Below are 24,267 nucleotides of genomic sequence, written 5' to 3'. Positions count from 1 at the left end.
CCGAACTACGCCGAAGCCATGACTCTGCTCAAGGACAACGACGCACAGAAGACGAACACGCTCTTCGCCAGGCACGCACTCGCCACTCGCTCTCAACTCCCTGGTGAGCCAAGAGAAGACTTTTGGCGGGCCCTAATCCCACTAGTCCGGGACTATGACTGTCAGGCCGTGACGGCCACGGAACATTCGAACCTTCTTATGCGGGACGCGTTTGTTACGGGGATTGGGTCGGACCCCATACGCCAAAGACTGTTAGAAGGGGCCACGCTCGATCTAGCTGAGACAAAGAAACTAGCACTCTCTATGACGGTCGCCTCGCGCAACATTCAGGCCTACCCCTCCAGCCGCGCGGCCCAACCCTCCTACGCATTGTGGACCCCACAGACCTCCTTTTGCGGGATGCTTTTGTGACCTGGAAATGGGGGACCTCGCAGAGACTAAAACGCTAGCGCTCTACATGACGGTCGCCCTGCGCAACGTCCAGTCCTACAGCCTCAGCCGCGCGGCCCACCCCTCCTATGCTCCGTGGACCCCACAGACAGCCGCTCCAGCAGGGGCGCTGCCCACCCAATATGCCTGCGCTGCATGCCAGCCAGCGAACCCCGGGGGCCCCCGATGCTATTTTTGCAGCCAACAGAAGCACCCCCGCCAATGATGCCCGGCCCGTGCTGCCCTTTGTAAAGCCTGCAGGAGGAAGCGACACTTCGCCGCGGTGTGCCAGGCCCGCTCAGTAGCCGCTATCGCCCCCACCCCCCTCGGTCACGGACAATGGGCGCCGCCATCTCCCCCCCCTCGGACCACATGCAGCCAGTGGGCGCTGCCATCTTCCCCTCCGCGCAACATGTGCGTTCCATGGGCGCCGCCATTTTGTAACCCTCAAGATCTTCGGGTGCCGCCATCTTGTCTACCCCTCAGCACATGGGCACCACCAGCGTTCCAGGACCCGGGCTCACCAGCCGCCCCATTATCCGACACCAGCGACGACCAACCAAGACTCGCCTCCATGTCAATCGACCAGTCTCGTCCGCATAACCTGACCAACGCATCCACCAGCGTGAAAGTCACGTAACCTCCTGCCTGCTGGACTCAGGGAGCACCGAAAGTTTCATACACCCGGATATGGTAAGGCGCTGCTCCCTCACGATGCACCCCGCCAACCAAAAAATCTCCTTGGCCTCCGGATCCCATTGCGTAGTGATCCGGGGGCACTGTATGGTCACGCTCACGGTCCAGGTGGTACAATTCAGCGGCTTCCGCCTCTACGTCCTCCCTAACCTCTGCCCTGCACTAATCCTCGGCCTGGACTTCCAGTGCAACCTCCAGAGCCTAACTCTGAAATTCAGCAGGCCTTACCACCCCTTACTGTGTGCGGCCTCGCGAACCTAAAGGTCGACCCACCTTCCCTCTTTGCCAATCTAACTCCAGATGGCAAACCCGTCGCCACCAGGAGCAGACGGTCCAGCACCCAGACCAAGACCTTCATCAGGTCCGAAGTCCAGCGGCTGCTTCGGGAAGGCATCATCGAGGCCAGCAACAGCAACAACTACGAAACAGAACACCCGGAAGCCTTGCTCATCGTGGCCGGAGACTTCAACAAGGCCAACCTCAAGAGTGTACTGCCAAAATTCCACCAGCACATCTCCTGTCCCACCAGAGGCGACAACACTCTTGACCACTGCTACTCATAAATCAAGGGCGCTTACCGTTCCATCCCCCGACTTGGGAAATCAGACCATAAGACGGTGCTCCTTCTCCCGGCATACAAGCAGAAACTCAAGCGGGAGAATCCAGCTAAGAAGGTTGTGCAGTGCTGGTCCGAGGAGACAGAAGAGCTCTTATGTGACTGCTTAGAGACAGTGGACTGGTCCATATTTAAGAACTCAGCGACCAACTTAAATGAGTATGCCGCCACCGTCACAGACTTCATCAGCAAATGTGTGGACGACTGCGTGCCAAAGAAAGCAGTACGTGCGTTCCCCAACCAGAAACCATGGCTCAATCGCGAGATTGACTCCCTACTGAAGGACAGATCTGAGGCGTTCAAGGCAGACGATCCTGACCTATACAGGAAATCCAGGTACGACCTCCGCAAAGCCATCAGAGATGCCAAGAGAGAATATCAAACCAAGCTAGAGTCACAGACAGACTCTCGGCGGTTGTGGCAAGGACTAAACAACATAACGGGCTACAAAGCAAAGCCGAACAGTATCTCTGGCAGCAGCGCACCCCTCCCCGATCAACTCAATGCATTCTATGCTCGATTCGAGCAGGTAACGAACAATCCGCTGTCGAGTGCCCCAGCAGCCCACAATTCACCCATACCCACCATCACAGCTTCCGAAGTCAGATTGGCCTTCCTGAAAGTGAACCCACGGAAGGCGACGGGCCCGGACGGGATCCCTGGTCGTGCACTCAGAGCCTGGGCGGACCAGCTGGCGGAGGTATTCGCGGACATCTTTAATCTGTCCCTACGCCACTCCGAGGTCCCCACCTGCTTCAAGAAGACCACCATCATACCGGTACCAAAGAAGAACCAGGCAACGTGCCTCAATGACTACCGACCAGTGGCCCTGACTCCAGTCGTAATGAAGTGCTTCGAGAGGTTGATCATGAAACGCATCACCTCCATACTCCCAAAACGCCTTGATCCACTGCAATTCGCATACCGCTGCAACTGGTCCACATCAGATACCATTTCCCTGGCCCTACACTCATCCCTAGAGCATCTTGAAAACAAGGACTCCTACATCAGACTCCTATTTATTGACTACAGCTCCGCCTTCAACACCATAATCCCAGCCAAGCTCATATCAAAGCTCCAGGACCTAGGACTTGGCTCCCCACTCTGCAACTGGATCATCAATTTTCTGACCAACCGACCACAATCAGTAAGAATGAACAACAACACCTCCTCCACAACAGTCCTCAACACCGGCGCCCCGCAAGGCTGCGTACTTAGCCCCCCTACTCTGCTCCCTATACACATGCGACTGCGTGGCAAAACTTGGTTCCAACTCCATCTACAAGTTTGCTGACGATACGACCATAGTGGGCCGGATCTCGAATAACGACGAGTCCGAATACAGGAGGGAGATAGAGAATCTAGTGGAGTGGTGTAGCGACAACAATCTCTCCCTCAATGCCAGCAAAACTAAAGAGCTGGTAATTGACTTCAGGAAGCAAAGTACTGTACACACCCCTGTCAGCATTAACGGGGCTGAGTTGGAGATGGTTAGCGGTTTCAAATTCCTAGGGGTGCACATCTCCAAAAATCTGTCCTGGTTCACCCACGTCGACGCCACCACCAAGAAAGCACAACAGCGCCTATACTTCCTCAGGAAACTAAGGAAATTTGGCATGTCCACATTCACCCTTACCAACTTTTACAGATGCACTATAGAAAGCATCCTTTCGGGCTGCATCACAGCCTGGTATGGCAACTGCTCGGCCCAGGACCGCAAGAAACTTCAGAGAGTCGTGAACACCGCCCAGTCCATCACACGAACCTGCCTCCCATCCATTGACTCCATCTACACCTCCCGCTGCCTGGGGAAAGCGGGCAGCATAATCAAAGATCCCTCCCACCCGGCTTACTCACTCTTCCAACTTCTTCCATCGGGCAGGAGATATAGAAGTCTGAGAACATGCACGAACAGACTCAAAAACAGCTTCTTCCCCACTGTCACCAGACTCCTAAATGACCCTCTTATGGACTGACCTCATTAACACTACAGCCAGTATGCTTCATTCGATGCCAGTGCTTATGTAGTTACATTGTATATGTTGTGATGCCCTATTATGTGTTTTCTTTTATTCCCTTTTCTTCTCATGTACTTAATGATCTGTTGAGCTGCTCGCAGAAAAATACTTTTCATTGTACCTCGGTACACGTGACAATAAACAAATCCAATCCAATCCATTCCTGGAGAGCTCAAGTGGTAATAGTTAAAACTGGGGAGAAACACCAAATTGTCATGGACTACAGCCAGACCACCAACCGGTACATGCAGCTCGACGCGTACCCCCTCCCATGCATATCTGACACGGTTAACCAGATTGCGCAGTACTGCGTCTTCTCAACGGTAGACCTGAAATCCACCTACCACCAGCTCCTCATCCATAAATCGGACCGTCCATACACCACCTTCGAGGCAGACGGCCGCCTATACCACTTCCTTAGGGTCCCCTTCGGTGTCACAAACGGGGTCTCGGTCCCGAGATGGACCGAATGGTCGACCTGTACGGGTTGCGGGCCACCTTTCTGTACCTAGACAACGTCACCATCTGCGGCCATGATCAGCAGGACCACGATGCCAACCTTGCTAAATTTCTCCACACCGCTACACTCATGAACCTCACTTCAACAAGGATAAGTGCGTGTTCCGCACGAACCGCTTAGCCATCCTCGGCTACGTGGTCCAGAATGGAGTTCTGGGGCCCGATCCCGACCGCATGCGCCCCCTCATGGAGCTCCCCCCTCCATCACTGCCCCAAGGCCCTCAAACGCTCCCTGGGGTTCTTTTCGTACTACGCTCAGTGGGTCCCAAAGTATGCGGACAAGGCCCGCCCACTCATACAGTCCACCCAGTTTCCCCTGACGGCTGAGGCCCAACAGGCATTCGCCTGGATCAGAGCTGATATCGCCAAAGCCACAATGCACGCTGTAGATGAGACACTGCCCTTCCAAGTAGAAAGCGACGCATTGGACGTCGCCCTTGCCGCCACCCTCAATCAGGCAGGCAGGTCCGTGGCATTCTTTTCCCGCACCCTTCATGCTTCAGACATTCGGCACTCATCCGTCGAAAAGGAGGCCCAAGCTATCGTTGAAGCTGTGCGGCATTGGAGGCATTACCTGGCCGGCAGGAGATTCACTCTCCTCACTGACCAACGGTCGGTAGCCTTCATGTTCAACACACAGCGGGGCAAGATCAAGAACAATAAAATCTTGAGGTGGAGGATCAAGCTCTCCACCTACAATTACGAGATTATGTATCGCCCCGGCAAACTCAACGAGCCCCCAGATCCCCTATCACGAGGTACATGTGCCAGCGCACTGGTAGACCGACTCCGGGCCCTGCACGACAACCTTTGTAACCCAGGAGTCACACGGTTGTACCACTTCATTAAGGCACAAAATCTGCCCTACTCCGTCGAGGAAGTAAGGACAATCACCAGGGACTGCCAGGTCTGTGCGGAGTGCAAGCCGCACTTCTACCGGCCGGACCGCGCGCGCCTGGTGAAGGCCTCCCACCCCTTTGAACGCCTCAGCGTGGACTTCAAAGGCCCCGTCCCCTCCACCGACCGTCACACATATTTTCTCAGTGTGGTCGACGAATACTCCAGATTCCCCTTTGCCACTCCATGCCCCGACATGACGTCTGCCACCGTCATTAAAGCCCTAAACACAATCTTCGCTCTGTTCGGTTTCCCCGCCTCCATCCACAGTGACAGGGGATCCTCATTCATGAGTGATGAGCTGCGTCAGTTCCTGCTCAGCAGGGGTATCGCCTCCAGCAGAAAGACAAGCTATAACCCCTGGGGAAACGGACGGGTAGAAAGGTAGAATGGGACGGTATGGAGGGTAGTCCAGCTGGCCCTATGGTCCAGGAACCTCCCGGCCTCCCACTGGCAGGAGGTCCTCCCTGATGCACTCCACTCCATTCACTCATTACTGTGCACGGCCACTAACAATACACCCCATGAACGTCTTTTTGCCTTCCCCAGGAAGTCCACATCTGAGGTGTCGCTCCCGACTTGGCTCGCAGCTGCGGGAACCATGCTTCTCCGTAAACATGTCCGACTCCACAAGGCGGACCCGTTGGTGGAGAGAGTGCACTTGCTCCACGCAAACCCCCAGTACGCCTATGTGGCGTTCCCCGACGGCCACCAGGATACTGTCTCCCTCAGGGACCTGGCACCAGCAGGTTCCACCCCTACACCCCCTCCGCCCCCGGCGCCACCCTCCCCTCCCCCGTCGCTCCAAACAGCACCCCCTCCAGGACCATCTGTCCTCCCCCTGCCCACGCTCGACGATGAAGAGGATTTTGGCACGCTCCCGGGGTCACCATCGACCAGATCAGCACCAACATCACTGACACCACTGCGTCGCTCCCAGAGGAACATCAAGGCCCCGGACCAGCTAAACCTCTGACCAGTCCACCGGACATCAAAGGACACTTGTTTGCTCAAATCTTGTAAATATTAACTCATTGTTGTATTTAGTTATCCATCACCCCCCGCCGGACTCAATTTTTAACAGAGGGTGAATGTGGTAAACCACTGTTGCACCTGTATTAGGTGATGTACGGTAGGACCTGTACTACAGCTTCGCCGGTAGTCCCTGTCTGCTGGCTCAGTCCAGGAGGCGGGGTATAAATATGCGTGTCCTCCAGCCAGCAGCCATTTCGCCAGCTGCTATGGGTGGCCACACATCTGATAGCAATAAAGCCTCAGTTGGATTCAACTATCGTCTTTGTCCAATTGATCGTGCCTCAAGGCTCTCTCGACATGTGCCAGCACTAGTGTCTCGGGAGACTTAGGTTCTTATGGCAGGTCACTGCTGACATCTGCAGCCTCCTGGTTGGGCTGGGTGGGTCCATTGCCAGTGGTCTTCAATGTGACTATCACTGGAGTACCCTTCACCCATGTCATTCTCTGCCTCTCTCTAGAGTTCCTCTTTGTCCTCCTTCTAGAAGGAAAAGTAGAGGGTTGTGAATATTAGAAATGGACTGTGTGGAGAGGAGGAAAGGAAAACTGATGTGGAAAGTGACTTGGAGCATGGGTGTGAGGCGGCACAAGGTTGAGGTCAAGTGTCACTGTTGGCTGCTCGTTTGGAAATGGGCTAAAAAGCACAAGGAAGTTAATATCAGCAGAGAAAAGGTATTAGAAAAATTTAAGGGACCAAAATCCATCATAACCCCAGGAACTGATGACCTAGACCTCAGGGTTTTAAAAAAGATAGCTGCACAGCTAATGGAATTGCTAGCTATGATTTTCCAAAATTCCTTAGATTCAGTAACGGTCCCATCTGATTGGAATTTTGAAAAATGTTACACTGCATTTCAAAAAAAGTGAGAGACAACAGGGAAATACAGGCCAGTTAGCCTAGCATTGGTTGTTTATTACTAAATAAGTCTTAACAATGCACTTAGAAAAGAACTGTGTTATAACCTGCTTAGATTCTATTGGCTGGGGACAATTGGTTACCCCATGTCTCTTGGGGATTATCAGTTCCCCCAATGATGGGGGGGTGGGGCAATCACTAGCAGTGCAGCTGCATAAATAGAGCTGGTCAGTGTGGTCCCGGTTAGAGAGAGAACCAGCAGTGAACGGCTGATGCTGTTCACATATTGGTGTAAATAAAGTTACTTTCTGTTTGACTCTATAAATTCATGCTGGATTCTTCATGGCCCTCACAAAACATAGTATGATAAGAACGAGTCAACATGGTTTTAGAATCACAGAATCCCTACCGTGCAGAAGGAAGCCATTTGGCCCATTGAGTCCGCACCGACGCTCCAAAAGAGCACCTCACTTAGGACCATTCCCCCGCCCTATCCCCAAAACTCTGCTTAATCTTTGGACACTAAGAATTAATTTATCATGGCCAATCTACTTAACCTGCACATCTGTGGGAGGAAATTGTAGCACCCAGAGGAAATCGATGCAGACAAGGGAGAATATGCAACCTCTACCCAGAAAGTTACCCAAGGCCAAAATTAAATCTGGACCCCTGGCACTGTGCAGCAGCAGTGCTATCTACTGTGCCACCATATTGCCCCACTAAAGGGAAATCTTGTTTGACAAATTGATTAGACATTTTTGAGGATGGAACTTATAGGGTAGATAAAAGGAGACCAGTAGATGTGGTATCAATGGATTTCAAAAAAGGTGTCACACAAAGGTTTAGGAGGCAAGATTGGTTAATGGATAGATATCAGCGAGTGGACATAATTGGAGGTTTTTCTTGTTGGCAGCAGTCAATAGTAGAGTGCGACAAGGATAAATGCTAAGGCCTCAGCAATTTACAATCTGTATTAATGACTTAAACCAAGGGACAGAGAGTGTTGTGTATTCATGTTTGCTCCTAGTTGTGGCATGGTGGCGTAGTGGTTGGCACTGCTGCCTCATGGCGCAGAGAGCCCAGGTTCGAACCCGGCCCCGGGTCACTGTCGATGTGGATTTTGCACATTCTCCCCATGTCTACGTGGGTCTCACCCCCACAACCCAAAAATATGTGCAGGGTAGGTGAATTGACCACGCTAAGATCATAGATCATAGACAGATCATAGAATTTACAGTGCAGAAGGAGGCCATTCGGCCCATCGAGTCTGCACCGGCTCTTGGAAAGAGCACCCTACCCAAGGTCAACACCGCCACCCTATCCCCATAACCCAGTAACCCCATCCAACACTAAGGGCAATTTTGGACACTAAGGGCAATTTATCATGGCCAATCCACCTAACCTGCACATCTTTGGACTGTGGGAGGAAACCGGAGCACCTGGAGGAAACCCACGTACACACGGGGAGGATGTGCAGACTCCGCACAGACAGTGACCCAAGCTAGAATCGAACCTGGGACCGTGGAGCTGTGAAGCAATTGTGCTATCCACAAGGCTACCGTGCTGCCCCAATTGTCCCTTGATTAGGAAAAGAAATTGCTACCCTAAATTTAAAAAAATGTTTGTTCCTAGGTGGAACAAGGTCACTTTAAGAGTCCGATTACATGATGTATTGATGCTGTCACCAGCCATTTGTGCAGGCAGTCCATCCTAACAGCCTGCAGAATAAACACCTTTCCAATAAAGCTCTTAATTGTTTGTACCTTCGTGGTTTGCAAGCCTATCCTTTAAAAATACCACAAAGAAACCTGGTGACGAGGAGGTCGGAAGCACGTTGGCAAACTCTCAAAGATATTTGAAAATTTGGAAAATCGTCGATCTCTGCGCAGACATCTGAAAAGGATTGAGAAGCTAAAAACTTTGCGATATCAAAGCTGGTGAAGGAGGTGGTCAAATATCGGTAGCAGCCTTTGAAGGAAATTAAATTTAAACATAGATTTTGGAGGAAACAACTTTACAAAGAAGCTCGCCACATGCTCTATGTGGAAATATCTGGAACAGCACAGGAAACTCTGCGAGTAGCAAGTAGCTACAATAACTTACACCTGGAGTGTTTCCAAACTCAAAAAGGAAACATGTTGAACTCAGATGTGCTTTGTTTGAAAGAAAAGTGAGGTAGTGCTAAAACATTTATGGCACATCATGCTTATACAAGTAAAAATGGCAGGATTGTTTTGCGCCATAAGACTTTTGATGAGAATACTGAGGGGTGGAGCTCATATACTGAAAGATTGATTATATTGACCAAGTGAATAAAATTGCGGCAGACATTGTAGTCCCAACTTTCCTGAGTACAATGCCGGGGAAAACATTCAACCTCCGCAAAGTCTGTGCAGCCAGAAAAATCAGGCATGAAAACCTAAGGTGAGATTGTGGGGGTATTGCAGGACCACAACTCACCTAAACATTTTGTCATCGCCGAGAGATTCAGGTTCCATAAATGTAACCAACTATAAGGTGAATCACCCATACAATTACTACTTTGAATAATTTAGCTGAATACTGTGAATTCAATGACACCATTAGAGACAGACTCGTGTGAGAAATAAGAAGCAATGCTATCCAGAAAAGGCTGTTCACAGAAAGCAAATTAAAGTTGAAGAAGGTTTTAGAAGTTGCGATCCCCATGGAATTAGTAGTTAGGAGAGCCCAACAATCAAGTTTAAGCACTAGAATTGATAAAAAGCCGGCTTAGACCCGAACACAGACTCAGGGTCGAAATTGCCACTGATGTGGAAAAATTGGTCACGCAACAGGCTGCTCGTGCAAAATTGCAAAACTCAGGAATTGTGGTTATAAAAAAGGGACAGTGAATGTGTGTGTTGGGGAAAGAAGCAACGAGTTCCAAACAAGAACTATAAAAAGCAAGAACCAAGTGTATCAAATGGAAAAATGAATACAGGGAAAAGGATCCATGTGACACATAAAGGACATGAAAAAGGCCAGAGTCACAGTCAGATGGCAAACTGTCATTGAACGTATTGGCCATTGTGGGTGCAACAAACTGTTTCTGGGTCACACCTTTACTGGATGGACAACTGGTGAAAATGGAGGAGGACACTAGTGCAGCAGCTTCATTGTGACCAGAAACTGTTTACCAAGCAAAACTATAACATATTGCCTTACAATTCTCAAAGATAATACTAAAAACCAAACTGGGGAAGTGGTTCAGTTGAGGGACCATATCGATGTAAATGTGCAGCTAAACAGACGGACCACAGACTTGTCCCTGCACGTTGTTAAATGTTATTAATCCAACCCTAATGGGGAGAACCTGGCTGGAGAGAATCAAGCTAAACTGGGTCGAAGTCTGAAGCAAGTCTACCGAGAGTTTTAAAGAAACATTTCCTTGTTTGTAATGGAGAGCTGGGAAGCATGAAAGAAATCTCATTCAAGCAAGGATTAAGGACGAAAACCAAGCAAGATGCTTAAAGGTTAGGTCAGTGCCATATGCCATTAGGCCTAAGGTCGAGGCAGAACAAGACAGGGGTCCCCAAACCAATTAATGTAAATGAAATGAAAATGAAATGAAATGAAAATCGCTTATTGTCACAAGTAGGCTTCAAATGAAGTTACTGTGAAAAGCCCCTAGTCGCCACATTCCGGCGCCTGTTCAGGGAGGCTGGTACGGGAATTGAACCGTGCTGCTGGCCTGCCTTGGTCTGCTTTGAAAGCCAGCTCTTTAGCCCTGTGCGAAACCAGCCCCTGAGTGGGCCATGCCGATAGTACCCATGATGAAGAAAGATGGTTCGGTATGAATATGTGGTGATTTTAAAGTCACTATCAATCCGATACTGTGTGCAGCGCTGCACCCGCAGCCTTTAATTGATGATTTATTTGTTGGGTTGGCTGGTGGCTAGCATTTCAATGAAGTTAATCTTAGTCAGACTCATCTCCAGATAAACGTGGATCCAGATTCACAACAATATTTGACAATCGTGACACACAAAGAGCTATTCAGATTTCAAAGACTTCTATTTGGCATCACATCTGCACCTGTGTTTCTTTAACGTGCCATGGATTAATTTCTAAATGGATTAGAAGGAGTTCAGTGCTACTTATACAGTATATTACATACTGGAAAGAATGAAAAAGAGCATCTTCATAATTTAGATGCTAGACTCCAGAGTCTAAAAGATTACGGACCATTAGTATGGAAGGATAAACGTGAATTCTTCAAATCTTCTACTGAATAACTGGGGCATGTCATAGATGCACAGGGACTGCACAAATTACCATCAAAAATAAAAGCCAGAACTGAGGAACTGCACATCAAAATGTACATCAACTTTGATCATTCTTGAGCTTGTTAAACTATTATGGAAGGTTTGTCTGAAGTCTTTACACAACATGTGTCAAATCAGGAAATGGAATTGGGTGGATTAGTGCGAGAAGGCCTTTGTAAAAGCTGAAGAAGCACTATTAAAGTCAGAAGTCCTGACACACTTTAATCCAAAGTTACTGTTGCAACACATCACTTTAAAGGGTTGGAGCAATGGTTTCTCACGTAATGGCCAATGGCGAAGAGAAGACAACACGTTTGCATTAAGGTTCTTAAACAAAGCAGAAATGGACGATGCACTGATAGAGAAGGAAGTCCTCGGCATCATTTTTGGAATCAAGGTGTTTACCAATACCTATCTGGATAGAAATTTACTTCTTATTTTTCTTATAAATTTAGAGTACCCAATTAATTTTTTCCAATTAAGGGGCAATTCAGCATGTCCAATCCACCTAACTTGCACATCTTTGTGTTGTGGGGGTGAAGAAATCCACGCAAATACGGGGAGAATGTGCAAACTCCACACGGACAGTGACCCAGAGCCAGGATCGAACCCAAGACCTCGGTGCCTTGAAACTGCAGTGCTAACCACTGCGCCACCGTGTTGCCCCAGAAATTTACTTTACTATTGGATCAGCGACCATTGACAACAATATTTGGGCTGCACACCAGTATTCCATCTCTATCAGTGAGCCAAATGCAGAGGTAGGCATTGCTATTGGCAGCACATACATACCTGATAAAATATTGTGAATCAAATCACTATGGGAATGCTGTTGGTCTCTCTAGATTACCTTTACCTAATGAGAAGTCAATTAATAGTTTGAGCGGTAATATTTTCCATTTCGAAGAAGTTGATAACACTCCTGTAACTGCAGGACAAGTAAAGAGGTATACCAGAAATAATCCACTGCTGTCAGAAGTTATGGACATGGTACTTCGTGGCAAGGCTGCAGGAGCAAACCCGGAGTTGAAGCCATATGTTACCCGAAGACTCAAACTATCCGTACAGGCTGATTGTCTCCTCTGGGGAACATCCTGAAGATCATTGTGGGATAGTAAGGATGAATTAGATAGCCAGAAACTATTTTTGGTGGCCAGGGCTCAATCGTGAAATCAAGGAGAAGGCGCCAGATATTCAGCTTGTGTAAAGGATTGGAAAACCTGCTGCCACTCATGCCTTTACACCCATGGGAATGGCCAGAAGGATCCTGGCAAAGAGGCCATATAAATTATGCCACACCATTCGAAGGACGAATAATTTTCATTGTGGCAGACATGCACTCAAAATGACATGAAGTCGTTATTATGAAGATTACGGGCGTCATTCTCCGACCCCCCACCGGGTTGGAGAATCGCCGGGGGCTGCCGTGAATCCTGCCCCCGCCGGTTGCCGATGTCTCCGGTACCGGATATTAGGCGGGGGCGGGAATCGGCCGCGCCGGTTGGCGGGCCCCCCCACTGGATTCTCCGGCCCGAATGGGCCGAAGTCCCGCTGATAAATTGCCTGTCCCGCCGGCGTGGATTAAACCACCTTTTGAACGGCGGGACAAGGCGGCGTGGGCGGGCTCCGGGGTCCTGGGAGGGTGCGCGGGGCGATCTGGCCCCGGGGGGTGCCCCCACGGTGGCCTGGCCCGCGATTGGGGCCCACCGATCCGCGGGCGGGCCTGTGCCGTGGGGGCACTCTTTCCCTTCTGCCTCCGCCACGGTCTCCACCATGGCGGAGGCGGAAGAGACTCCCTCCACTGCGCATGCGCGAGAAACTGTCAGCGGCCGCTGACGCTCCCGCGCATGCGCCGCCCCGAGATGTCATTTCCGCGCCAGCTGGCGGGGCAACAAAGGCCGTTTCCGGCAGATGGCAGGGCGGAAATCCCTCCGGCGTCGGCCTAGCCCCTCAATGTTGGGGCTCGGCCCCCAAACGCGATGCCTGTCTGATTGGCGCCGTTTTGGGCGCCAGTTGGCAGACATCGCGCCGTTTGGGAAGAATTTCACCCTACGTCCTCAAAAGCAACAGTAGAAAGACTGGGTGAGATTTTTTGTAAGATTCGGTTACGCTAAACAACTTGTTAGCCATCATGGGCCACAGTTCATTTTGCGAGAATTCACAAATTATCTAAAGGAGAACGGAATCCAACAGATCCAATCTGCTCCTTATCAACCTGCCACAAATGGGCTGGCTGAAAGGTTTCTTCAGACAATAAAGCATTCTTTCATTTCATTACAGATCAAGGATCGTTGTCTAAAAAAACTAAACCAATTTTTCATGACATATAGCAATACAACACATTCGACAGCCGAAAGTTCTGCAGCATTACTCACGGTAAAACATCAGTTATGCACAGTGTTTGATTTGCTGAAGCCGCCGAAGACAAGAGAAATTGTTGAGAGGAAACAGCAGAGTCCGGTTTTGCGACGTGAGAACAGGACTAAACGCTATGTTTTTCTGAAAGGTCATGAAGTATTGGAGGAAATTCACAATGATACTCCAGTGGGCAGATATGTGAAGCCTCAGGAATAACCTTTTAGAGCACAATATTTGGACAAGCAACTGCGGTCGTGTGGACATCCAGCAGAGTTCCCTGAGACAGTGGGAATTCTGGGGCTGCAAATGGAGGGGTCCATCACTGTCATAAGCTACACATTGTCCGAGGGGCCTAACCGCATGAGTTCTGACCATGGGAGACTGGCCAATCTCATACAGCAACACTCAGAGTGAATGCAAGAGCATTGTCTCGGCCAGGACAGGATGCATGTCTCCCTCAGTCGCCTGGATCAGTCTGCGCAGACTATGAGCATTGATATCCGTGGAATACATGAAGTGTTGTGCAACCTTTAAAAAAAAAATTTTTTTTTTATTCTCCTCCTTTTTTTTCATTTTCTCCCAAATTTACACCCACCACAATAAACAATAATCAGCAACACATATGTCAATCCCCAGATCAATAACAACGATCCCATCCTCCCACCAAACCCAAAACATTAGCCCGCATGTTCACACAAACTAATGACAAAAAGGAATAGGGATCACCGATAGTCACCATTAACACACACAGCCCCCTCCCCCAACCCTCCCACTCACCCGCCCCAACTAATGTTCGATGTTATCCAGTTCTTGAAAGTGCATGATGAATAATGCCCATGAATTGTAGAACCCCTCCATCCTTCCCCTCAGTTCAAACTTAACCTTCTCAAGAGTCAAGAATTCCAACAGGTCCCCCCACCACGCCAGGGCACAGGTTGGTGATGTTGCTCTCCAACCTATCAGGATCCACCTTCGTGCGATCAATGAGGCGAAGGCTACAACATCTGCCTCCGCACCTATTTCCAACCCTGGCTGGTCCGACACCCCGAATATAGCCTCCCTGGGGCCTGGGACCAGGTTCACGTGCACCACTTTAGAAATTAGCCTAAAAACCTCCTTCCTGTAATCCTCTAGCTTTGGACAGGACCAAAACATATGAACATGGTTAGCGGGGCCCCCTCCCGCAACGTTCACACACATCTTCTACTCCTTCAAAGAATCGGCTCATTCTCGCCCTTGTGAGGTGTGCTCTGTGCACCACCTTCAGCTGTATCAGCCCCAACCTTGCGCACGAGGTGGAGGCATTCATTCTCCGGAGCACCTCACACCAGAACCCCTCCTCCATATCCTCTCCCAACTCTTCCTCCTACTTTGCTTTGATCCCTTCCAGTGATGCCTTCTTCTCTTCCAAAATAGCTCCCTAAACCACCGACACTACCCCCTTCTCCAGTCCCCCTGTCGTCAGCACCCCCTCCAGCTATGTGGAGGCTGGCTCCACCGAGAAGTTCTGTATCTCCTTTCTGGCAAAATCTCGAACCTGCATGTATCTAAAAAATTTCGCCCTGCTCCAGCACATATTTCGCTTCCAGCTCCTTCAATCTTGCGAACCGACCCCTAAGAAACAAATCTTTTAGTGTCTTAATCCCCTTCTCCCATTTCCAAAAATTTCCATCCCACTTCCCTTGCTCAAATCTGTGGTTCCCCTGAATCGGCATTTCCCTTGACTCTGCCCCCAATCTGAAGTGTTGGCGAAACTGCCTCCGAATTCTTAATGAAGCTATTATTACCGGACTCCCTGAGTATTTCCCCGGGGCCATCGGGATCAACGCTGTTGCTCGTGCTTTCAATCCCGACCCCCTGCACAAACTCTCCTCCATTCTGACCCACTGGGAATCAACCTCTCTGAACCAGCTCTGCACCTTCTCCACATTCGCCGCCCAGTAGTAATACATCAGGTTCGGAAGACCCAAACCCCCTGCCTGCATTCCCTCTGTAGCAGCACCTTTCTAACTCTGGCCACCTTCCCTCCCCATATGAACGAAGTAATCCTTCCCTCAATCTCTCTGAAAAAAGCCTTTGGCAGGAAAATCGGCAGGCATTGAAAAATAAACAGAAATCGCGGCAACACGTTCATTTTAACCGCCTGTACCCGACCCGCCAGTGACAGAGGGAGACCATCCCACCTTGCCAGATCAGCTGCAGCTTCCTCCTCCTCCTCGAGCGGCGACCAGCAGGAAGGCCAATATTACTGGTTGAATTGCAATATCCATTATCTGCAGGGGGTTAAAGCCTGACATGTTAGCTTGATGCGAACCCCGTGCTCACCAGGTCCACTGGTTGGCCCTACGGGCTCTGACAAAGTCCCACAGTGAGCGCATTTAGCCACGTGTTTTCTGGAGTTTGCAATGCTAAGAAACACATGGCTATATAACACAAAAGTGTTGTATAAGGGGCTTCAGCGGGCAACACATGGCCGAGCCCGCACATAGCCCCATTTTGCGCACTGAGTAGCTCCAATCACCAGAGTTCTCCAGGGTAGCAAGAGATTGGGATACCATTTTTATACGCCTTTGTAGGGACCCAGGAAGTGCCCACGCCAGCTGGAAGTGCCACCTAGGCACCTTGGCAGTGCCTGGCTGACATTGCCAGGGTGCCCAGGTGGCACACACAGTGCCAGGACACCATCCTGCCCAAAGGGCATGCAGCTGAGGGCCTCCAATCCTCTGGGAGACCCCCGCAAGAGCTGTTCCACCTAGTCCCTGTTTGTGGAGAACAGTACCAAACGGCAATCACACAAAGCCTCCTAGGCGAAGGGGTTGAATCCCAAAAACCCAGGTACCTCGGGAATCTGCACATTAAAGTGAGACTAACTGTCTCACTTTAATATGCAGGTTTGCCAAAAAGTGATCCCATCCACAATGGGCAGATTTGCATTGCAAAGTATCACCAGGTCACATTAGATCTCGCAAGGTGTTGCGAGCCAGAAAGATCCTGGGTGTAGTGATCTCTGTATGTGCATGTACATAAGGGGTTAATGTGTAATCAGTAGCACCACATGATCACCAGAGGGCCGGACCAACAGGGGTATAAAGGGAACCACATTGGGTCTCTCGCCCTCTCTTTTGGATCGACTGTGACAAGGGCAGGAGTATCAGATTAGCTCAGATGGTTTGTGCTATTACCGTAGTTAGATCTTGTCAACCTTATCACTAGTATCAATGTTAAAGTAAAGAACTCATGCAATTATTGTTATAGTTACTCAATAAACCTTTTGTTACCACTGGACGAGTTCGAGTCTTCTTCATCGAGATTCAGAAGATCTCATCAGTAACCAAGCTTTGAGTAACATATATTAAACTCTGTAGTATATCAAGATAATACAGGAGTGTAATAAAAGACTGGGAACAGGAGGCGCGATTGTCCGATCGCGGGACAGAGTGTCCACGCCGTAGTGAATGCCGTCGCGTTTCACGACGGCGCAAAACGGGTGCAGGCAGTAGCACAGGGGGCCAGCAAGGCGCTGGAGTGGTTCACACCGCTCCAGCCTTATTTCCTGGTGTGCACTGGGGGCGGCGGCAACACGCGCATGCGCAGTGGCGACACGCCAACCTGCGCATGCGCGGTGGCCTTACTGAACGCTCCGGCCCTGATGCAACATGGCGCGGGGGTTCTGGGGCTCGTGCGCAACAAAGTAGGCCCGGTGGGGGGGGGAGAGAGGCCGGCCCGCCGATCGGTGGGCCCCGATCGCGGGCCAGACCCCATCGGAGGCCCCCCCCGCCCGGGAACGGAGCCCCCCTCCCCAACCCCACAGGCCGCCCCTGACCCTACGCGCAGAGTTCCCACCGGCAGCGACCAGGTGTGGACGGCGCCGGCGGGACTCTGCTTTTTCCGCGCGGTTGCGTGGCCATCCGGGCCGGAGAATCGGTGGCCCCGCCCGGAATGCGGGCCGCGACCGGGGCCATGCCGGTGCAAATGGCGCGATTCTCCGCACCTCGGAGAATTGCGCGCCGGCGTCGGGGCGGTGTGGTGTGGTTGCGCCGATTCTCCAGCCCGGCGCGGGGCTGGGAGAATCGCATCCAGGATCTCCCAGCTTTAATTGGTTACACTGCGCTGCGGCGAGCTGCTTTTCAGGCACAGTGTGGCCTATCGGATTGCATCCATAGTTAACATTTCAGGTCAATGGAAAATCATACAGCCCACAAACATGCCGCTGATGGAACTGGAAAATCGGCTTTATTGGCTTGAAACATTAACTTTGTCACTCCACAGATTTTCTTTTTAAATTATTTTTTCCAATTAATGGGCAATTTAGCGTGGCCAAACTACCTACCCTGCACATCTTTGGGTTGTGGGGGTGAGACCCATGCAGACACAGGGATAATATGAAAACTCCACACAGACAGTGACCCGGGGCCGGGGTCGAACCCGGGTCCTCGGTGCCATGAGGCAGTAGTACTAACCATTGTGCCACCGTGTCACCCCGTCACTCCTGACCTGCCAAGTATTCCCAGAATTTTCCCAGAATTTTCTGAATTTTCATTAAACTGGGGTGCAATGATTTAGTTAGACCACATTTGGATTACTGTACATAGTTCTAATCTCCATCTTATATTATGCTTTGGAAAAATTGAAAAGGTTTACAAGATTGATACCAGAACTGGGGGGATATAATTAACAGGAACAGTTGAACAGGCTGCGCTCTTTTCTCCAGAAGGGTGACCTAATAAAGATCTTAAAAATGATGAGATTTGACCGGTTTGATATGGAGAAGATATTTGCCCCAAATTTAGAACGGTGAATTCTCTCCCTCAATGAATAGTTTAGGCAAACAGCATAATTGCAGTTAAAGGGAAACAAGCTAACACGAGGGGAAAAGGAATATGATGATTTGTTGATAAGGTTAGATGAAATAAAAGAGGAGGCCCGTGTGGAGCATAAACATTGGTTCAAACCAGTTGAGCCAAACAGCCTACATCTGAGCTGTATATGCTACAGGATCCCATGTAGAAACAGTCCAAAGGTTTGGGAATTAACTTTGATACTGAGCTTTTACATTTTCTACCGCATGGTGTTCAATGCCAGTAACCCTGGATGTCCATTAATATGGGTAGTCATTGAAGAAGCTCAATGTTAAGGCTGGAAAATGATATACACGGTGTTGTTGCAACACACAATGCTTTCACAAAGTGCCCATCAGAAATGTGCACTATGTTTAAAGGAAGGAGGGGCCTGGCATAATCAACCTCTGCTATTGTTTCTGTGCCATTGTGCCTTGTAAAATATCACACACAATGTATTGGCATGGAGAATTGGCCCGAGAATTGCTCAAAATTACAGGAAAAAGCCTTTGCACACAAGGCAAATTTCTCCAAGCAATATAAATTCAAAGGGAAGATAATGTGAATTTTGAATGAGGATATTTGGGAATAAACAAATGTTTCAGTAAAATGGACGTCAAATATATGCTGAAATTAAGACCAGAACTTCTCAGAAATTATGAATACTAAAGCTTACAAAACAGATGGAAGTAGAACGAAACAAATGCCTAAGGTAAAATTACCGACCATATTGGAGATAGGCAGCAGGGGGACTATGAAACAGAAACATTTAGAGATTTGGTTGAGATATTAAAATGTTGGCCATTCCTCACAAATTACCTTTCCCTTGGCTAACTTTTTAGACAAGTAAAATATGGCTCCTCATCTGCAAAACTGAATAGGGTAACATATTGTCAAAAATCTTGGATATTACTGTAATATTAAACATAAAGGCCGGGATTCTCCAGTAACGCGGCTAAGTGTTGACGCCGGCGTAAACACCAGAGTGTTTCACCCCAGCATCAACGGACCCTTGGCCCAGTGATTCTGTAGCCCACAGGGGGCCAGCATGGCACTGGAGTGCTCCGTGCTGCTCCAGCTGCCGTACGTGGCCCTGCACTGCCGGTCCATGCTTGTGCGTGGCGGCCGGCCGCAGGTTCGCGCATGCCCCCGGCTACTGCTTCCCCGCCGGCTCTGAGCAAAATGGCGGAGCCACACAGCGGGCTGGCGCGGAAGAAGGTAGGACCCCCCGGTTCGCGCGCGCTCACCGATCGGTGGCCCCCGATCACGGACCTGGCCATCGTAGAGGCCTCACTCGGAGACTGATCCCCCAGCCGCCACCAGAACGGCCATCGCAGCCGCGACGCCGAGCTTCCGCCGGGTGGAACCATATGTGAACCACACCAGTGGGAACCCGGCCGGTCGACCGCGGAGAATCGCCGCGGGGGCCTCTTTCAATGGCCCCCGACCGGCACGGCGTCGCCAGAGAATCGCTCCCGGCGTCGGACCCGATCACGGGTCTGAGGCCCCATTCTCCGCCCCCGCGCACAGGCTCGGAGAATCCCGGCCAAAAGGTTTAAAATAAAATCAAGTGAAAGACAAACATTTGCTGCCAGTTGTCCGGATTCTGTGTTTTTCTATTATTTTTCATCTTCTCAGCTGTTTTTGCTACATTGCTACAAGAAGATAGAGATTATCAGGACTGGGAAAGAGAACCAAAGTCAATTAGATTATCCCAAAGTTTAAAAATATACCATCAAAATAGTCCACTCTTACTTCAGTCCAATTTTAGTCAGGATAGCGTGATAAAGGAGATATTATATTTCAGTCAAGGGCCAATCCTGGCAGAAAATTTTAAGTTAAATATATTCTGGGGTCAATAGCTTCTGACCCCACGACAAAGCTATCTCCAGTGTGCCTCAGTGCCCTATACAAATCAACATAAACTTATCCAATCCTGAATGTAACCATTCCTTGTGCCGCATTAAGCTCTGTCCTCTCTGCACCCTCATGGGCCCCCAATCGGTCCCTGATCCTCATATATCAAATTTAAAATCCATATCCTTATCTGCAAATCCCTCATCTACCTCACCTCAGCTTAGCCTTTCAACCTCCACCTGCCTCACATATTTATCTTTGATGCTCTATCTTATTACGCTGGCTTTATGTACATCACTGCTTCCCTCAATCAATACTGCTGAAAGAACCTTAAGCTCCCTTAAACCTACTTTCTAGAACCCTGTCCCCACATCAATCTACTGCTTCACTTCTCTATATCTTTGAAAGCCCACTCACAACAATTTTATTTGCCAAATTGTTAGTCAAGTCTCCTAACTCTTTTGTGTCAGGCACTTTATCCCTGTTCATTTTTCTTTTGCTTCCTTCTCCTTCTCTAAGGCACTTGAAGACATTTTCTACATTAAGGGGCGTGTGCCATCCTGCTCTTTGTTTCCCAACTAAATCACTCACTTATAGGCCAAAACCACAGAACCATAGCAAGTTAATTCCAGCATGTTTCATGGAGCTTGCAACTGCTGCGAAAAAGATCCAGAGGTGAAGAAAGCCTTCAACATCGTAGAAGACAAAATAAATTTCAGTATGTGTGCTAGCTGTGGCTCAGACATGCACTCTCATCTCTGACTCGCAAGGTTCCAGGTTCAAGACACACACCCGGCGTGGTTATTTTGGCTGCTGGAGAGCAGTAATGATTCCCGGCAGCATGACATTATGCCGGCAATGGAGGGGAACATATATCGTCCCCAGGAGATAGGGCGTTAAATGAATTCAAATGGGCGATCAGGTTCACTCTCATTCTGATATCTCCCCATGTGCAAACTCCACTCAGAAAGTGACCCAGAGCCAGGATCAAACCTGGGACCTCAGCGCTGTGAGGCAACAATGCTTACCACTGCGCCACCGTGCTGCCCCGCAAGTCATTCTTTTAAAATGGTTTTGTTGTAGTTTAAATATTAAGAATGTCGATGAGAAGCATAACTTATTTGAGCAGTGTTTGGGGTTTGGTGATGTTATCTGAACTCTTTCATAAGATTTATTTTCATATAACTATTAATTTTTCTCTCCATGAAGAATTTAAATAAAATCCTTACTTCTGGTTTCGATTTTTGATATTGAAGAAGAGAAAAGCGCTGGACATGAACATTCCTAAGACAGTCAAAGCAGAAAGAATACTGTAGAGTGGTAGGGAAATCTTGCGCAGCTGTGGCTGTATAATAGTCCTGTCCTTTGGAGGTTCGACACCTGAAAGCAGAAACAGAAATTTCAACTTAAAATGATCAAAGATACTGTCCACTGAACTTTACACTGAATTATTCAATACAGCTCATTAAATCAAACATCAAAATAAAAAAAACAGCAGCCCTGGTTGCTCTGCCAATCTTGAAAGGCACCTTTTAGGCACATATCACCATCAAAAAGCACAAGCCATCATACTCCAGCTCTGACCAAGGCTTCATTATTCAATTATGACTTTAAAATAATACATTTCATGTTGTTGTAAAAGCAAATGCTATGAAGCAGATTAAGTGGTTTTCATTCGGCAGGCACCTCTTTCGCTTGCACGACACTGAGCTACTCTCATCTGATAATGCTAGGCCCACTCATTCAATTATCTTTGTTGTGGTCCAGATGCTTAGAGTATGTTGTGCCATGGGGGTCAGAAACAAGAATGTTGGATAGCAACAGCTGTTAAGGGCTGATAACTCTGCTGAAGGCATTGCCTCTGATTATTATTAAAGGATCTTGAGACATAAAGCACACTTGAGAAACGAGCTGTCGTAGCCAAGTAAGAAGAGGGCAAAAAAAGAAGGACTTCCATGTCAGAAGGCCTCAGGAATAAAATTATATACAAAATAAACTGGACAGATAAAGAGAATTCAGTAAATGTAGCACAGTTGGGTTTTCAAAAGTAATTTAATAAGGCATATTACGTGAGGCTTGCTATAGAAATGTAGTTAAATAGAGCAACAATTCTGTTGATGGTCAGAAAAACAGAGGGCAACTGAACATTGATTATATTGGATAAAAATTAAACACTGTGAATGCCAAGAAGTCAGTGCTTGGTCAGATGTTTTTTTAATTTGCTTAAATAAATGATTTGGACATAGGGTTGGGAACATAATCTTGAAATGTGCCAATGACACAAAAGTAAGTAATTTGGCAAGCAATGAAGATGACTGTAAAGTCTTTAGGAATGGTAACACAATGGTTATATGATTGGACTGCTATCTTGTCTTGTCAATCCTCACTCCGAGGGTTGGGCGTGCTGTGAACAATATTTCCCAATTGATTTCAATTCTCTGCTGTCCTCTGTCCATTAGACAGGTCAGTCCACAAGGCTTGTAATTTGCTTCATTAAATAAATTGTGGGAAGAGTGCTAGTAATGGTGACCATCACAAAAATCAATCTAGTAGACTAACGTGCATGAGGGAAGGAAATTGGCCATTCTGCTCTGGGCTACATGTGCCTCCAGACCCAAGGCAATGTGTTTTTAAAAATAAATTTAGAGTACCCAATTCTTTTTTTTTCCCAATTAAGGCGCAATTTAGCATGGTCAATCCACCTAGCCTGCACATCTTTGGGTTGTGGGGGGTGAGACAAACATGGGGAGAATGTGCAAACTCCACACGGACAGTGACACAGGGCTGGGATCAAACCCGGGTCCTGGGTGCCGTGAGGCAGCATTGCTAACCACAGCACCACCGTGCCGGCCCTTGAAATGTGATTGATGCTTACCTGCTCTTTGAATAGGTCTGGCAAGTCATTCAATTGCATCAAACCTAATGAGTAAGTTCAATGAGAATTAGAGAGAATGAGAGGGCACAGATTTGAAGTAATTAGTAAAGGTCGCAAAAGTGATATGAGGAGAAATGTTTTTATGCAGTGAGAGGTTCGGGTTTGGACTGCACTGTCTGAAAGTATGGTGGAGGCAGGTTCAATTGAAACATTCAAAAGGGAATTAGACTGTTATCTGAAAAGAAATAATGTGCATGATTACGGGGAGATGGTGGGGGGTGGAACTAGTAGATTTGTTCATTTGGAGAACCAGTACTGACATGATAGGCTAAATGGCCTGAATGATTCTGTGATTTTGAAAGCGAACAGACTAGAGATGCTGCATTCCTCTAGCAATCCAGATCACTAGCGGGGTGGTGAACATGATTAATCTATTAATTCTCCTGCTGCTCAGCAAAGTCTAAGAGATCATCTGCAGGACCCAACTCTCCAATTTTCTCCAAAGGGAGCTGAGGACTCATTTGGGTAGACTAGAGCACTAATGTTTCCTCTGTTTTGTGACATACCCATCTTTCTTGCAATCTCTCCTAACTCCCACCTATCATAAACCCCCTACTCTGCTTCAACTTCTCCATTCCCTCTTATACAACATATAATCCATCACATTTCTCCCTCTCTTTACCTCTGAAAAAGAGGTATATGGACTTGAAACATTAACTCTGTTTCTCTCTCCACAGTGTCATGATATCCACATTAGCATATCATGGTGCAATCACACACACACTGATGGACAGGTAGTTGGACCAACCAACACACACACAACATTGGAGCCAATCATCAGTGAGAGCACACGCACTATAAAACAGGAAACACCACAGTTCCTGCTCATTCTACCAGGAGATAGCTCAGAGTACAGAGCTCACAGCATGCCACTCAGACATACACCATGTGCTGAGTGCCTCACCAAGATAGTGAAAGGGCTGGGTCCAC

The 24,267-nt window shown here is 48.6% G+C and overlaps 1 protein-coding gene across 1 annotated transcript in view; it reads right to left on the bottom strand.

Annotated features, from left to right (window-relative positions):
* gabbr2 (gamma-aminobutyric acid (GABA) B receptor, 2) overlaps positions 1-24,267 on the bottom strand; it is a 1,455,116-nt gene that overhangs the window by 243,239 nt on the left and 1,187,610 nt on the right. Inside the window, exon 10 of the mRNA XM_072509007.1 lies at positions 21,632-21,782. Coding sequence (XP_072365108.1) covers positions 21,632-21,782 — 151 coding nt within the window. The remainder of the gene's footprint in view (positions 1-21,631; positions 21,783-24,267) is intronic.

This window comes from Scyliorhinus torazame, chromosome 6, assembly GCF_047496885.1.
Source record: "Scyliorhinus torazame isolate Kashiwa2021f chromosome 6, sScyTor2.1, whole genome shotgun sequence".
Classification (NCBI taxonomy): Eukaryota; Metazoa; Chordata; class Chondrichthyes; order Carcharhiniformes; family Scyliorhinidae; genus Scyliorhinus; species Scyliorhinus torazame.
This window is presented reverse-complemented; position numbering and strand designations above follow the sequence as displayed.